This window comes from Balaenoptera acutorostrata, chromosome X, assembly GCF_949987535.1.
Source record: "Balaenoptera acutorostrata chromosome X, mBalAcu1.1, whole genome shotgun sequence".
In the NCBI taxonomy this organism is placed as follows: domain Eukaryota; kingdom Metazoa; phylum Chordata; class Mammalia; order Artiodactyla; family Balaenopteridae; genus Balaenoptera; species Balaenoptera acutorostrata.
Window position 1 is genome coordinate 47,385,738 of NC_080085.1, and position 18,204 is coordinate 47,403,941.

Consider the following 18,204-nt stretch of genomic DNA (forward strand, 5'->3'; position numbering starts at 1 on the left):
ACGTGTGTTATTGTCCTTATTGAGAATGTCTTAAATCAACTACTTAACATAAGAGACACTTAAGTTTTGTTAAATTATTGAACTAATTTACCTGGGAACGTCCATATTAAAGGAATGAGTGGGAGTTGCAGGGTGGTGGGGGTGGTGATGGTTAATCTTGGCTAGTATAGCCATAAATATGAGAGGAGTAAGAGAGAAAATTAGCTTCACCAAGCTAGGTTGCTCATTCTGAGAGTTACACTGACAGTCATCTTTTCTCCTCCCAGCCTTGTCCCTATCATCAATGATTACCTCCTTCAGGGACTCTCTAAGCAGTGGGTGCCAAAATTTCCTTTTGTTGTAGTTTATTGGGGTTTATTATAGGCGTCTGCAGTTGCTTGGAGATTCAGCCATTCCCCGCCTGAGCCCCAAAGATGACCTGAAGTCCCTGAAAACACTGCTCACAATTGGATATACGCATTTACCTCTTTTACTTTTTTAGAGAGAGGAGAATTACCAAGCAAAGATATCTCCATCTTCACCTCAGGGACCACTGAAAAAGAGGTCAGCTTTTGAAGATCTCACCAACGTGAGTATGCCAGTCCAATCCTCTGCCATGGTGTCGCATAAGGTTTAGACAACCTCTTCCTTGAGGGACCTTTCCAGTTTACCAAACTCTGACCCTCTCTAGAATGTTGAGAGCCAATTTTATTTGGAATCAATGACCCAATTTCAGAAACTGCAGTGGCTCTTCTGCTAGCACATACCATCTGGATTAATTGATGGAGCTCTCTGGAAGCAGCAGAGTGATTATGAGATACGAAATTGTAGACAAATATGAGAACTTTGGGGTCTTGCATTTAGATAAAGTCCAGAGGTGGCTCAGCTGGTTGTGTAGGCCTTGGAGGCAAGTAGTCTGGTAGATTCATTGTAGTCTAGGGCAGTGTTCATCAATTCAAGCACTGTGGGCATTTTGAACAGGAAAGTTTTTCTATTGTGTATGACTGACTTCAGCCAGCATTCCTGGTCCCTAGCATTAAGTTCCAGCAGCACCCCAGTCATAGTGACAATCAAAAATGTCCTCTGATGTACAGAACCGTTGATGACCACAGTTCCATGATCTGGTTTTCAACTATGGAGATCTAGAAACTCAATTTTGGCTAGAATTCTTGAGTTCACTTCCGAGTTACCTCCCTTCTGGTGTTATTAAGGCGCCAGCAAAGAAAATCAAATTTACTAGTTAGAAAGTTACTAACTGAATATAGAATTGAGTCAGAGGTAATCTTTGGTCTTAGAAAATAATAGTAACTGATGTCTCCTGAGTGTTTACCACGTGTCAGGCACTATTCTAAGCATTTTTCCCTGTATCCACTCACTTAATCCTCATAAAATCCTTTGAGGCAGATACTATAATTATCTCCACTTCACAGATAAAGACTTGCCCAGTGTTGGTTTTGAAGTCTGTTTCATCTAGGATACAGAGAACCCTAGTGAACTCTATCCTGCCCTCTATAATAGTGTCCTTCTGTGGCTACCAGAATTCTTACATCTGCTAGATAATATTTTACCCCCTTGGGCAGGATTGGATAAGCATTGGCAAAGTTCTCCCCTTTGTATCTCTGCTCTTTAGATGCTATGTGACCACCTTTGTGCTAAAACAGTCTTTTCCCCATGCAGATTACAACATGTATGATTGTGTTACAGCTTCCTGCATAATCAGATTTACTCTAGATTGGTTGAAAGAGCTACCTCCCACACAGACCTGTAAGGTTAGATTCATTTCCTGACTTATTTAACCATGGCTCTAGAAACTTGGTTGAAATAAGGTAGCCACACAAATCAGGAGCAGATGCAGCCCATCTTAATGTAGCTTCCCTTGGCCTCCAGAGTCCCTGATGGGAGTCCAGTGACACTGTGCAAAGCAAAGTCTAACCACATATGAAAAACTTTCCTGCCATGTCTCAGACCTTTTTTGTCGTGAAGTTTATATCATCATTCATAGAGAACAAACACAAATAAATTAATAAGAAACACATGCTAGGACCCTCCTGATTCTCCAACTGAATTCAACATCTGTTAGGCCACATACCTGTCCAGGGTTGGGGAAGCAAGGCATCCCTGAGCAGTATCTCTGCCTCTAGCTTTTCAGAAGCTCAGAAAGCCCATATCCCTTTTGCGTTCAAGTTCTGGTCACCTTGAATGGTCTTTGGTGCTTTCCAGACAAAGTTCCATCATTACAGTGTACCTAAGCCATTCCAGGGTTGGGCATTTCTGCAGACGTCTGAGCTCATTTCTTTGAGGGTTGAGGACTCCTTTCTCTCTGAACTTTGGGGATTCCCTTTATGACGATTTGCTTCTTCCTGTCAGTTATTACTTCATTTACATGTCCCCATATCTGTCTTCTCCTCAACATTCACCACAGTGAGGTCCTGGCTTGCCAAAAGAGCTGATCTGTTTTAATTAGTTAGTCTGCTGTGAGTGTTCTTTTTCCCCCTCTCCTTTATCCTTTCAGCATGGGAAGGACTTTTGATTTGTTAGAGCTGGTCCAAAGCCAGTGGATGAGGAGATAAAGTCTATTTCCTAAATTATTTTTTGTCAGTAGGATTGTCATCTCTATTTTCCTATTTTTTGGTGAAAGAATTATGAGGAGATACTGGTAAAGGTCCCCTTGAGCTTAGATCTGAAAATATTAGTGCTTTGAACCTTCACACATGGCAAGTTGAAAGTTTCACCCTGGGGATTAGGGTCTCCACCTCTCTCCTGCCAAGAACGCACATCTTTTCCAATTCTGGATCTCAGCTGGACACACAAGGAGTCTGTAAAACTTTAGGTGAAATTAAAATGCAAACTGTGTCAAGCTCTTTGAAGAGCAGAAGTGGACAACAACTTGAGGGCCTAAGAAAGAATTCCCTGTTGGATTGTAGTTGCTTATTATGGCACGATGATACAAAGGCATAATTCTTTTATACTTCATTTGGAAATAATTTCAAATTTATAAAAAGTTGCAAAAATAAAAAACAGTACAAAGAACACACATATGCTGTTTACCTAGATTCACGTATTACTAACATTTTATCCTATCTGCTTACATACATCATGGTCTTTTACCATGAAATACTTAGGGTATTTCAGCGTATATAGAGAAAGAGTCTCTGTATATACTATTTCTCCTCAGAGAAATAGTCTTATATAAACACAGTGCAGTCAACAACTTTATAAATTTACACTGATATAGTGTTTTTATGTAATCTGTTGTCCATATTCCAATTTTTTTCCGTTGACTTTGTAAAGTCAATGTTATAAGCATTTTTCCCCCTCCAGTAAAGGATCCAGTCTAGGGTCGTTTACTTGTCATGTCTCTAGCTTCTTTTAATCTGGAACACTTCCATAGCCTTTTTTTGTTTTTTATGATATTTTTGAAGAATACAGTCCGACCCAACCCCCCATTTTAAAAATAGAACATTCCTCATTTTGTGTTTGTCTGATGTTTCCATGTGATTAGATTGATGTTATATACGCTTGGCTGGAGTATTGTGTAGGTGATGTTCTGTCCTTAGAGTATCACATCTGGAGGCACACGACATCCATCTGTCCCTCATTGGTGAGGTTAATTTTGATCACCCAGTCAAGATGTTGTCTGGCTTCTCCGCTGTATAATTACTGTTTATTTTTTTTCCTCTTGCAACTAATAATCTGTGGGACACACTCTTAAGAGCCTCCAAATAGCCACTCTTCATCAAAATGTCCCCTAGATTTAGCATTCATTGATGATTTTTGCCTAACACAATCTTTATGATGATTTTTCCAACTCTAGCACTTGTTCCCCATTTACCAGTCTACAAGCAGAGGCCTCCCTTCTTCCCTGTTTATTTATTATTGGTATAGACTTATGAATTCCTATTTTTTCAGTGGTTTGTTGTTCAGTATTGTATTATTTTGGTGCTCAAATTGTCCCAGATTTGGTCACTAGGGTCCCCTTTAATCTGACTACTGTGTCTTTGTGACATACTATCATCATTTTTTTGAGCATTTTCTTTCCAGCATAACAGGATGTTCCAGGATGTTCTTGTACCTATTTTATTGCCATGGAGTCAACCATTTCTGTGAAGAATTCCTGTTCCTTTTAGTGGGAAATGGTATTAGAGACCAAGATCTCAGTGCTAGGTGTGCTACTGGGGTGTCTGCTTTTTCTGCCCTTTCTGCAGACAGAGTTAGGAAATGTCTGCATGTATATATACATATAGATACACACATATCTGTACTTAAACATATATATATATACACATATATCTATATATACAAATACATACACTCCTGTATACTCAGATGTATATACACATATACCTATTTAAGAAATCATGAGTCCACACAGCTCCCATTCCAAAACGTACAGGGTTCTTTCTTGTATTCCTCAATCTGTGTTTATATGTTCCTTCTCTACAATGAGAACCATGGTTCCCAAGATCATCAACACATTTACTCAATACTATAATACATCTAAAAGAGTTTCAGAATTACTTCTTTCACACCACCATAATAAACACACCTACTAAAAAGAGTTCCAGATTTATTTGCAATATTCTCCACCATCCCACAAACGCATTCTGACTGAGGATGTATATGGTGAGGGTGTATAGTCTGTGTTTACTTGGATTAGTTGTTTATTATCTTGTATTTCCTTCTGTTTTCTTTCTTTTGTCCTTCAGTGTGGTTATGGTATTTATTTGGAATATAATTAGATTCAGTTTGTTTCATTTTAAAGGCATAACCTTTAAGATTATTTTTATTGACATTATTCACATTCCCATGATCTCTTCTACTGTTTAATAGAATTAGTCATGATTAGAGTTTCTGGTGGAGCTCCCCAGAGCCCCATGTTAAATAAATATCCCCTCAGTGAGATGGGATAGATGTATCACAGGTAGTGTTGTATTAGAGGTCTATCCTGAAAAGCTAGTTGATCTTGGTATACTCAGGCAGCAAAGCCAGTTATATTGCCTTTTCCCCCCTCTAAATATCTTATGGGGTCAAAATGGAATGTGATGTTTACAAAACATCTTTTTGAGAATTTGCCAGCCAGTATACCTGACATTGGAGATCAGAACTACATCATATGTATCTTGAAATCACTTAGGGCTGCTATTTAGCTAATATGCACCAGGACTACTGTACTGCCAGCTTCCATCATGACTAGTTGGCACCAGTACCATACTGGTTGTAAGATGTTTTGATCAATGTTCCTGGGAACACCCAAACAAGGTGTCCAGGGTGTGGATGTGTGTCAGGACCTTCCTATGAGAACCACCTATTGGGTAATTTGAGGTTCTCTCTCTCTCTCTCTCTCTCTCTCTCTCTCTCTCTCTCTCTCTCTCTCCATTTCCTTGCTTCCTCCTCCAGAACAGCCCCCCCACATTTTTTTTTCTTGCAGCCTTCTCAAAGTCAACCTGCCAAGCCCAAGAAGGAAGCCAGTAATGAGTTTGTTAAAGATGTTTCCAAGAAGAAAAACAGGAACACACCTGCTTGTGGGTGAGTACGAGGGGACTCAGATGGCATTGTTTTATATGGTAAAGGAGAGGGTGTGACATCCTTTTGACTGCCTTTTGTCCCCATTGAGAACATTTTTAGTGAGCTACAGTGGTGAGTACTATATTAACTCTGGGTGCTTAGATGGACTAAATTGCTGAAGAATTACAGGCCTCATCTCACCACCACCCCCAATCTTTCTCTCTCTCTCTCTCTCTGCCCCCTCCCTCCCTCTCCCTCTTCCTCTTTCCCTCTGTCACCCACCTACATGGTGTGTGCATATTGAAAGAGCTGTTGTCATTGAGGAATTTGCCAAAAGGTCTTGTGCTCATCTTTTCTCTATTTTAGTACTTCAGTCCTTGACTGAGCTACTCTGTGGTTGAGAGTGTGGAGGCAACTTAACTTTTCAGGGGATTCTCAGCAGCTGGCTGATAGCTTGCCAGTCTGCTTATCCCATTAGAACCCTTAGGGGGAGGTTTGTTCCTTGTTACTGTAGAGAAATTACTATCTCCTTAGGCCAAAAATGTGTGTTTTCCAGCTGTTATAGGGAACTGATCACAGGTTCTGCAAGTAGATAGGAGTATTCTCATCTAGGATCGGGAAAAGGATTTACTCCTAGGAAAATTTCTATTAGAAGAAGAGTTATAAAGTGGAGTGAGACCTTTTTATATCCTCTCCTCATTCCAGTGGGAATTACTTCTTTCTGGAAGAATAGAATAGATCAGCTAAATAGCTATAACCTGGCTAAGCATGGGTTCCAAATGGTAAGGGGAAAAGTTTGGGGAACTCTAAAAAATTAACATGCCAGGTCCACAGGACACTTTGCTAATTACCCAGCAGAAAGAAATCATACAAGAAGATTAGCATTTAGCCCTACTCAGTTTCTTCCTTAAATGAAATTCCTGGGATGTGCGTGTGTATTTTGACCTTAATTCCCTGTGTTATTTTCTTTTGAATTTCTTTCACCATTCTGACTTTAGCAGGGAAATCCTCACAAAATGCCATAAACATTCTTGTCCTCATTCAGAGTTCAGTGAAATGGACCCTAATAATAGTGCTAGAGCTAATAGCTAACATCTATTGAGAGTTTACTGTAATCACACATTATTCTAAGTGTTTTTTTTTTTTGGTAACAGCTTTATTAGGATATAATTCACATACACAATTCACCCTCTTAAAATGTACAATTCAGTGGTTTTTAGTATATTCACAGAGTTATGCAGCCATCACCACAGTGAATTTTAGCATATTTTCATCAACCCCAAAAGGAACTCTACCTTTAGCTGCCACCTCTCAGTCCTCCCTACCTGTAGGCAACCACTAGTCTACTTTCTGTCTCTATAGATTTATCCATACTGGACGTTTCCCAGAAATGGAATTGTACAATGTATCGTCTTTTGTATCTGGCTTCTTTCACTCAGCATAATGTTTAAGGGTTCATCCATGTTGTAGCAGGTATCAGTACTTCATCCTCTTTTATTGCCAAATAATATTCCATTGTATGGATGTACCATATTTTGTCTATCCATTCATCAGTTGATGAATGTTTGAATTGTTTCCACCTTTTGGTTATTGTGAATAGTGCTGCTATGAACACCTGTGTACAAGTTTTTGTTTGAACACCTGTTTTTAATTCTTTTGCATATGTAACTAGAAATGTAATTGCTGGGTCATATGGTAATTCTATGTTGAACTCATTGAGGAACTGCCAAACTGTATTCCATAGTGGTTACACTATCTTACATTCCTACCAGCAGTGGATGAGGGTTTTGAATTTTCCACATCCTTGCCATTTTCTGGGAGGTTTTTTTGTTTGTTTGTTTTTTGTTTTTTTAACGGCCATTCTAGTGAGTATGGGATGGTATCTCATTGTGGTTTAGATTTGCAGTTCTCTGATGACTAATGATTTGGGAATCTTTCATGTGCTTATTGGCCACTTGCATATCTTCTTTGGAGGAATGTCTATTCAGATCCTTTGCTGATTTAAAATATTTGGTTATTGATCTTTTTATTATTGAGTTGTAAGAATTCTTTATATAGTTTAGATACAAGTCCCTGATCAGATATATGATTAGCAAGTATTTTTCCTCCATTCTGTAGGTCTTTTCATTTTCTTCTTGGTGTTCCTTGAGGCATAAATGTTTTTAATTGTAATGAAATCCAATTTATTTTTTCTTTTGTTGCTTATGCTTTTGGTATCATAATCTAAGAAACCATTGCCAAATCCAAGGTTATGAACATTTACTTTTAAGAGTTTTTTCTTTTTAGAGTTTTAAAGTTTTAGCTCTTAACTTAGATTGTTAATCCATTTTGAGTTAATTTTTATTGTTGGTGTATGTTAGAGGTCTAACTTCATTGTTTTGCATATATTGATAGATATCCAGTTGCCGCGGCACCATTTATTGAAAAGACTAATCTTTCTCCACTTAATTGTCTTGGCACCCTTGTTGAAAATCAGCTGACTGTAAATGTGTTTATTTCTGAACTCTCAATTTTATTCCATTGACCTACATGTCTTTCATTATGCCAGTACTATGCTATCTTGATTATTGTTGTTCTGTAGTGTGTTTTGAAATTGGGAAGTGTGATTCCTCCAACTTTGTTCCTCTTTTTCAAGATTGTTTTGGCTCTTCTGGGTTCCCTGCAATTCCATATAAATTTTAGAATCAGCTTGTCAATTTCTACTAATAAGCCAGCTGAGATTCTTATAGAAGTTGCCTTGAACCTGTAAGTCAATTTGGGGAGTATTACCATCTTAATACTAAGTCTTCCAATCCAGGAACATGGGATGTCTTTTCATTTATTTAGATCTTTAATTTCTTTTAACATTTTTTTGTAGTTTTCAGAGTATAAATTTCTTACCTCTTTTGTTAAATTTATTTCTAAGCATTTTATTCTTCTTGATTCTATTGTAAATGGAATTGTTTTCATAATTTCATTTTCATGTTGTTCATTGCAAGGATATAGAAATACATGTGATTTCTGTATATTGATCTTGAATCATAGAACTTTGCTGAACTTGTATATTAGTTCTAATAGTATTTGTGTGTGGGTTCCTTAGGATTTTCTATGTATAAGACTATGTCATCTGCTGATATAAGTAGTTTTACTTCTTCCTTTCCAATCTGGATCCCTTTTATTTTATTTTCTTGCCTAATTGCCCTGGCTAGAACCTTTAGTACTGTGTTGAATAGAAGTGTTCAGAGTTGAACATCCTTACCATCCAAGAGTTGAATGACCGACTTATTCTGGTTTTCCTAGGACTTTCCCAGTTTTAACATTGAAAGTCTTGCATCCCAGGAACCCTCTCAGTCCTAGACAAACAAGAACAGTTGGTCACTCTATTGAGGAAGCCTACTCTGATCACCCCAGGCTTTAGATATCATAGACACTAAATACCTACTTCCTATACCAGTGTTTTTTAAGAGATGGATTTGGAGAAGCAGGCAGGAGCAAGATCACCAGGGCCTTATGGACCATGGCAAAGAGTTTGTACTTTATTCAAAGAACAGAGGGGTTCCGTTCTAAAGCGTCAGCAATGCTATATTAGTTATTCACTACTACATGACAAATCCTCCACCCCCCAAAAAGAGAGTTGGACATCCTTGTGTTCTCCTTGATCTTAGGAGGAAAACATCAGTCTTTTACAATTAGCTATGATACTAGCTTTGGGTTTTTCATAGATGTTCTTTCATAGTTAAGGAATCTCCTTTCTAGTCCTAGTTTGTTGAGTGCTTTTATCATGAAAAGGTATTGAATTTTGTCAAATGATTTTTCTAGATCTATTGAGATGGTCATGTAGCTTTCGTTTTTATTCCATTAATATGGTGTGATAACATGAATTGATTTTCAGATGTTAAACTAATTTTGCATTCCTGGGATAAATCCTAGTTGGTCACAGTGTATAATCCTTTTATATACTGCTGGATTTGGTTTGCAAATATTTTGTGGAGGATTTTTGCATCTGTGTTCATAAGATATATCAGACTTGAGTTTTCTTCTGATGTCTTTGTTTTTGGTATCAGAATAATATTGGCCTCATAGAATGACTTGGGAACTATTCTTACCTCTTCCTGAGTTCATGAAATGTTGGTATTAGTTCTTCTTTAAATGTTTGGTAGAATTCATCAGTGAAGGCATCTGGGCTTAGATTTTTCTTTGTGGGTAGTTTTTGATTATTAATTCAGTGTCTTTACTTGTTATAGCTCTGTTCAGATTTTCTGTTTTTGAGTCTGTTTTGGTAGTTTGTATCTCCCTAAGAATTTGTCCATTTTGTCTAAATTATCTGATTTATTGGCATGTAATTGTTCTAACAATGATTTAAGTGTTTTTATGCATATCAATTGCTCAAATCTTTACAATAATTCTATAGAGGAGGTAATATTATGACCCTCATTTTACAGGTGAAAAAAGTGAAGCATAGAGCATTAACTTGCCCAAGGTCACCCAGCCAGTAAATGGATGAGCCAGGGTTTGGATCCAGGCAGTCTAGACTCAGAATGCATGCTCTATTATAACTAGACTATCTGAAGACTACTTCTAAAAGTTCTCATCAGGAGGCACCTGGAACCTATCTGGTCAGATGGAACCTTTTGAGGCACTTTCTTTTCTTTTTTTAACAATTCAGTAATTTTAAAAAAAAATTATATTTATAGAGTTGTATAGCCATCACCACCACCTAATTTTAGAACTTTTTCAGCACCCCCCTGCCAAGAAACTCATACCCATAGTCCCTTCTCTTTCCCAGTCCCTTTCTACCCTCCTCCCTACCCCTTCCCAGCTTCAGGTAACCACCAACCTATTTTCTGTTATGGATATATCTCTGTGGATATGTCTCCTCTGGATGTTTCATATAAAAGGAATCATATAATATCTAGTCTTTTGAAGGTACTTACTCTTGTTCAGACTGATCGTATTTACCTTTAATTCTCTCCCTTTTCTTATTCTGATTTCTAGTTATCCAGAGATTTGGTCACACCAGGTTAGTCACTCTGATTGGATATGCAGTCCTATTCAAAACAAAGCTTTGCATCTGACACATGTGAACAAATGTTTAGTTTGGTCTTTTTTATTATGTCCACTAGGAAAACATCTTGTAAATAGCCTAGAGTGAAAGGAATATGGTTAGATACCATGAACGTTAAGTACCAGCCCAACTCTCTCTTATAAGCCTTTTATAAGCCTCTCTCTTATAATCCTCTCTCATAAGCCTTCAAACAATATTAATTTCAACCTGAATTTTATCAGATACCTGGTACTGATAGACAAAGACAAATAAATGCAGCTAGTGAGGGAGACATATATAAGCCAATCACTCATACAATGTGGTAAGTATTATAATAAAAGCCTTTGTATATAAATAAAGTTAATAAATCATATATGAGAAAGCATAAATAACATGATTTCAGGGATAATTTTTTAGAAAAGTATAGGGACCTAGGTCATAGAAATTATACTGTGTGCTACTTAGTTGATTTACTATGGTACCCATTGATTTTTACCCTCTAGTCTGTCTCTTGGGGTTGAAGCCCTTTCCACTTCCATACATTTAGTAAGTATAGTGACAAAACAAGATGGTAGGTGAGGATTCTAGGAACTACATTCTTCTTACCCAGACATTGTTTCCTTTACAGGTATAAGCTGGAACTCTCACCAGTAGTAGTCTCAACCACCATCGTACCAAATATTATAGATAAGCCGCTCATTCTGGAGATACCTACCAGCTCCAAGACACCCACTACTGAGGAGGCATCTCTTTTCAAAAAGCCATTCATTTTAAAAGAGGAACCCACTACTGAGGATACAATCCTCATCAAGAGGTCATTAAAGAAGAGCACAAATCAGGGGAAGGTGTCCCTCTTGGAGAAGCCACTATCCTTGCAGGAGGAGACTGACAGTGATGTTGTAGAGCCAATGACTTTTGGGAAGAAGCATAAAACTGAGAAGGCAGCCATCAACAAGGGTACATTATCTTTAAAGAATATGTGCACACATCAGGGGAAGCAGTCCTGCACGAGGAAGGAGTTGGCCTTGCAGGACATCAGTGTTGAAGAGGATTCTTTCTTTATGGAGCCCATGAACTTTAGGAAGAAGCCTAAAACTGAGGAGGCAACCCCCACCAAGAAGCTGTTATCTTTAAAGAAAAAGTGTACCACTCAGGGGAAGGTGTCCTGTATGAAGAAGCCACTAGTATTGCAGAAGATCACCTCTGAAGAGAAGTCACTCGCTAAGGAGCTGTTGTCTTTTAAGAGAAACCCTACCACTGAGAAGGAGTGCCTTTTCCAGGAACAATCTGCATTGCCAAAGAAGCACACCACTGAACAAGAGGTGTCCATCTTGAAGAAATCATTGGCCTTGCAGGAGAAGATCAACACTGAAGAGGATTCCATCTTTAAGGAATCATTGGCTTTTAAGAAACAACCTACCACAACAGAGACAACCCTCACCACAAGGCCATTATCTTTAAAGAAGAAGTGCACTACTCAGGGGAAGATAGCCCACTTGAAGAAGCCATTAGTATTGCAGAAGACCATCTCTGGAGAGAAGGCACTCATTAAGGAGTCATTGTCCTTTAAAAAGAAGCCTACCACTAAGGAGGAGTCCCTCTTCCAGGAGCTATCTGTGTCACAAGAGAAGCACACCACTGATGGGGTGGTTATCCTTTTGAAGAAGCCAGGGGCGTTGCAGGAGAAAAAGGATGGTGAAGATGAATTTCTTATGGACCCAATTTCCTTGAAGAAGAAGCATACTACTAAGGAGGCAACCCTTTCCAAGAAGTCATTACCTTTAAAGAAGAAGCATACCACTCAGGGGAAGAGGTACCGCTTGAAGAAGCCACTAGTATTACAGAAGACCACCTCTGAAGAGAAGTCACTCATTAAGGAGCCGTTATCCCTTAAGAAGAAACCTACCCCTAAGGAGTCCCTTTTCCAAGAGCCATCAGCATTGCAGGAGAAGCACACCACTCAGGAGGAGGTGTCCATCTTGGAGAAGCCGTTGGTCTTGCAAAAGACTCCAACTGAGGAGTCCCTTTTAAAGGAGGCTTTGGCTTTTAACCATTGAGGAGGCAACCTCCTCTAATAATCTGTTATCTTTAAAGAAGAAGTGTACCAGTCAGGGTGAGATGTCCTGTTTGACCAAGCCACTAGTATTGCAGACCATTTCTGAAGAGAAGTCACTCATTAAGGAGCCATTATCCTTTAAAAAAAAAAAGCCTGCCACTGAGGAGGAGTCCCTCTTGAAGAAACCATCTGCACTGCAAGAGAAGCACACCATTCAGGGGGATTTGGCCCTCTTGAAGAAGCTATGGGCATTGCAGGAGAATATAGACAGTAAAGATGAATTTCTTATGGAGCCAGTGTCATTTAGGAAGAAACATACCACAGATGTGGCAGTCTCTACCAAGGAGTCATTATCTTTAAAGAAGAAAAAGTGTACCACTCAAATGATGATGCCTATCTTCCAAGAACAGTTGGATTTGCAGAATATGATTGGTGAAGGTAAGGACTCCTCCTTTATGGAGCCAATGTCATTTAGGAAGAAGTCTTCAACTGATGAGGCAATTCTTACCAAGACACCGGTATCTTTAAAAAAGAGGCAAATCACTCAGGGGAAGACGTTCCTCTTAAAGAAGCCACTGGTCATAGAGAAGACTACCTTTGAAGAGGAGTCACTCTTTAAGGAGCTGTTGCCCTTTAAAAAGAAGTCTACAACTGAAGAGGAGTTCCTCTTCCAGGATCCATCTGTACTGAAAGAGAGACACACCACTCTGCAAGAGGTGTCCCTCTCAAAGAAGCCATTGGCCTTGCAGGAGAATATCACCACTGAAGAAGAATCATATATTAAGGAGCAGTTGACCTTGGAGGAGAGGTCTACCACTGAGGAGGAATTCCCCTTTCAGGAGCCATTTTCATTGCATGTTAAACCTACCAACAAAGATGAGTTCCTCTTCAGGAAGTCTTTTGCCTTGCAGAAGAAGACTGATAACAAAGAGGACTCCTTGAAGGCACTGTTGGCTTTGCAGGAGAAAACCACCACTGAAGAGGAATTCCTTTTTCAAGAAACCATTGGTTCTGAAGGAAGAGCTCTCCACTGAGGTGACAGTGAGCATAGAGGGGCAATTATCTTTAAAGAAGAAGCCCACTGCTCAGGGGGAGGTGTTCCTCTTGAAAAAGCAGTTGGCCTTGCAAGAAAACATCACCAGTGAAGAGGAGTCCCTTATTAAGCAGCCACAGGCCTTGCAGGAGAAGCCCAGCATTGAAAAGGAGACCATCCTGAGGGAGTCCTTGACCTTGCAGGAGAATCTCACAACTGAGGAGGAGGCTATCCTGAAGGAGCCCCTGGCCTTGCAGGAGAATCCCAGCATTGAGAAGGAAATCATCTTGAGGGAGTCCTTGGCCTTGCAGGAGAAGCCCACGAGTGAGAAAGAGACCCTCTTCGAGGAGCCCTTGGCCTTGCAGGAGAATCCCACAATTGAGGAGGAGGCTATCCTGAAGGAGCCCTTGGCCTTGCAGGAGAAGCCCAGCAGTGAGAAAGACTTGTCTTCCAAGGAGCCATTGGCCTTGCAAAAGAATCTCACTCACAAAGAAGACACATTTCTCAAAGATTTCATCATCCTCCAAGTTGAAACCAGCCCACATGTGTCCACCACTGCCCCTGACTCTAGAACAGGCTTGTCCAGCACTGTCACCGTGTCCAGTGTGGGCAAGTTCAGTACCACAAGCCAGTCCAGTACTTGTGAATCCAGTTCCAATAAACCTTTCTCATCTCAGGACAAGAGATCAGAGAAGGAGGTATTCTGCTTTCTTTCTTCTTAAATTAGATGAAGTGTTCTTTGTTGTCCTGGAGGTGGCTGCTAGCAAAGAGATTTTTTTTGCCTTCCTAAGCAATTGGTATTAAATCAAGTTGGCCTTGTAGAATCTCTTGACTTCGTGATTGGTGTAGTGATGTACCTGAGCAATTAGAAAGTATTTATTCCAGGAATACCCCCAAGGGTCTGGAATACTGTGTGTGTGTGTGTGTGTGTGTGTAAATATGCATACATACATACATATATATATATGTATGTATGTATGTATGTACGTATGTATACACTTTTCAGTAGTGGTTAGACAATTTCTTTCAGGAAATTGCCTTTCTTAGTGATTGCAATCTGCATTACATTGGACCTTAGCCAAAGATGGGTTAAGTTCACAGAGGCATCTTCCAAGGAAGATGGTTTTTAAGTTGTAAATTGGAAGGACTAAGGGATGAGATTTGGCAAGCAGGAGAAGAAAGACCCCTCTTGTAGGCAGAACAACCTGGTTAAAGGTGTAGAAGGGAGGAAAAGGTTAACAGGAAGATGAACTGGGCCAGATCAAAGCACTGAGACATAACAAGGGACCTAAGAAGACAGGTGACACAATTTGAAAGAGTAAGACAAGAATGTCTTTCTTGGAGAATCTTGAGCTTACCTGTAAAAATAGTGTCTGGTTCTTAGGGCAGAGCAGGTGTGTACAGGAGGACTAAGCATTTCTTGGTTACTCAACAGTATGAGGATTACAGGACCAAGGGGTGCTCTGTTATGGCCCAGGACATATAAGGCTTGAGGAACCTTAGGAGAAGATGACAGTGGGAAGAAAGGAGTCATTTTTTATGTATGTGTGCTAAGCTTTTCTTGGAATCTTTCTCTTAATATGTCTTTCTGGTGATTTCCAAGCAGATGACCCCACTGGAGGATGTTGACAAGGACCACAGTGATCCATTTTTCAACTCAATATATATTAAGGATATCTTCAGTTACATGAAGGAGAGAGAGGTGTGTAGATGGTGAGGGTGAGGGGCAATGATTTCCAGTTCTCATTTTCTCATCACACATCCTTCAAATGCACGTTTAAAGGGGAGGTAATAATGATGATGAAAACAATAATAGCAGCAACTGACATCTACTGGTAGCATACTATGAGTTAAACATTGTGCTAAGGGATTTATAAACATTATCTTGTTTAATTTTCCCAATAACTTCATGATGGTAGGTATTATTACCTCCTTTTCATAGTTGGGGGAAACTGCTCAGTCAACACAAATAGTATGTGGTAGATCTGGGATATGAACTAAAGTCTAATTACCTTGGAGACCATAAACCTACACCTCTAATTGCTGAGGATGTAATCTCAGACACAAAAATTGTCAAGCGGGCTTTTTCTGAGTGATTGCTCTTAGGGATCTTTTCCCTTCTCTATGCAAGTTTCTGGCATCATATGTAAAACCAGACCTTTTATTCCAGCTCTCCAACCTGGTGAAATTTTCTTTCTCCTTTGAAATCTGCCAGTCTCTTTTACTACTAATATTCATCAATTCCAAATTTTCTTCTGTCTCTCAGTGGAACAGATGGGACCAAGGTTATCTACTAACTAGAATTTTAGCAGGCCATGCATAAGAGGAAGGATGAATATCTCATCTTCTCTCTAGAGACACAGCAATAGATTAACTGACTCCAGAGGCTGTACCTTTTCTAGTATACCTTGGAGGAAGCAAGAGATAATTTTACTATACTAAAAGTGCGAGCCTTAGCTCAGCAGTATTGGTTTCACTTGGGGGTCTTATGGGAGATTGGGATTGACATATATACACTTATATGTATAAAATCAATAACTAATAAGAACCTGCTGTATAAAAAAATAAACAAAATAAAATTCAAAAAAAAAAAGAAAGAAATGCAGAAACCTAGCCTCACCCCAGACCTTCTAAATTAGAATGTGAATTTTAAAGATCCCCAAGTATCTTTCACATATGCATGTTAAAGTTTGAGAAGGACTCCTCTACACAGCCTGGTATTGTGCTTTAGACTGAATTGCAAAGAAGGGGCAGAATCTCTTTGGTATTCATCTATAGTCATAGGTGTCTTCCTGCCCATATTCCATATTCTCCTGGGCTCCTCAATATCCACCCTGACACTTAAATATCATGTGTGTCCATTTCCTAAGGATAACTGAAACTTGTCTGGAAAAGAATACTTTGCTCTGCCCCTATCTGATACCAGCTGAAAATAATGATTTAGAACCCTGAGGAAATTACTTATGTTAGGTTACAATTTTTTTCTGAGATATTAGTTGCAAATATTTTTTCCCAAGTTACAATTTTTGAACTACAAGAAGAGTTTATTTGTTAACACTTCTTTATTCTTGCTGCCAGGAAAAGTTCATACTTAAAAAATACATGACCAGGCAGACTGATATCAACAGTGACATGAGGGCCATTCTCGTGGACTGGTTGGTGGAGGTGCAGGTAAGCCTAACAACTGCTGCCTTAAGGGGCTGCTGTTCTCTTTATCAATTATTCATTCAGCATTGCCAGGTCCCAAACATAGTAAAAATTTACTGGGTCTACAGAGCTGAATAAGCCATGATTCCTGCCCTCAAGGAGCTTATGACCTAGGGGACAAGATAAGACAAGCAGGCAGATAAGAACAATACAAAGTAGAATATACTAAGTACTATAAGAATGTTATTAATAAGACACTCGGAGAACCCAGTGGAAGGAGAGATATTTCTAGAAAAGTCAATGATGGTATGGCAGTTTAATCATTCTCAAAATCCTGTAAAAGTGTATCTTGTGATTTGGATAGGGGTTAGTGACAAAGTCTTTCAAGCTTTGGATGGGATGGGTAATAGGAAGGACATTGTAGCCCCAAACAGGGCAGATGGCTGTTTGTTGAGGGTTGGATGTTGAGGGAATATTGTTATGAATACTTAATTATCATTTTATACTAACAAAGGATAGCCCAGAATAGTACCTGGACGTAGTAGGTGTCAATAAGTATTTGTTGAATGAATGGAATTGAAAGGATTGCTGTGGAGTTTGCAAGGAAATATAAGGCATAGTATATGCCCAGCAGAGTCTTACTATATAATTGGGAAGAAAATGTAATATAGTTTAATATCCTTTAAGTACCAGAGTAATGGTTCAGGCTCACTTTGGAGTGACAGACCAGGGAAATGTGGTAGACATGGTATATTTGAACATCAGCAAAGCATGAAAATGTCATCTTATGGAAATGATGCAAAATAGTAAATTAGATAAGAGTAGAATTTGAGTAAATCTTAAATAAGTAAAATTGATCACAAAGATTGCTGATCATTACCAAGCAAGAAAGAGATTTCTAGTAGACTGCCAGTGGACTTTGTTCTGATCAATATTTCTATAAGTGATGTAGATGAGAACAGAGAAGATCATCTCATCAAATTCACAGATGGCATGAAACTGGGAGTAGGGATAGGAAATAAATGGATAACAGATAAAATATCTCTAGCAGCTGGAATGATGAACTGAATCTTTTTTTAAAAAAGCTTTTGTTATTATTTTTATTGCACAAAATTCCCATTTATTATAGCAAAGTAAGAAATTATAATTACTTATGATCCCACAACCTACAAACAGTGTTAACATTTGTGTGTGTTTATTATCCCCCGCTTTTTTTTTTTACATCTTTATTGGAGTATAATTGCTTTACATTGTTGTGTTAGTTGCTGCTGTATAACAAAGTGAATCAGCTATATGTATACATATATCCCCATATCCCCTCCCTCTTGCGTCTCCCTCCCACCCTCCCTATCCCACCCCTCTAGGTGGTCACAAAGCATCGAGCTGATCTCCCTGTGCGATGCAGCTGCTTCCCACTAGTTATCTGTTTTACATTTGGTAGTGTATATATGTCAATGCCGC

General features: G+C 39.0%; 1 protein-coding gene across 1 annotated transcript in view; it reads left to right on the forward strand.

Moving 5' to 3' along the window:
• Positions 1-18,204, forward strand: part of LOC130706234 (G2/mitotic-specific cyclin-B3-like) — a 55,541-nt gene that overhangs the window by 14,982 nt on the left and 22,355 nt on the right. Inside the window, 7 exon segments of the mRNA XM_057537583.1 lie at positions 482-568; positions 5,408-5,505; positions 11,136-12,554; positions 12,556-13,549; positions 13,551-14,294; positions 15,200-15,298; positions 16,675-16,767. Of these exon segments, the coding sequence (XP_057393566.1) occupies positions 482-568; positions 5,408-5,505; positions 11,136-12,554; positions 12,556-13,549; positions 13,551-14,294; positions 15,200-15,298; positions 16,675-16,767 (3,534 nt within the window).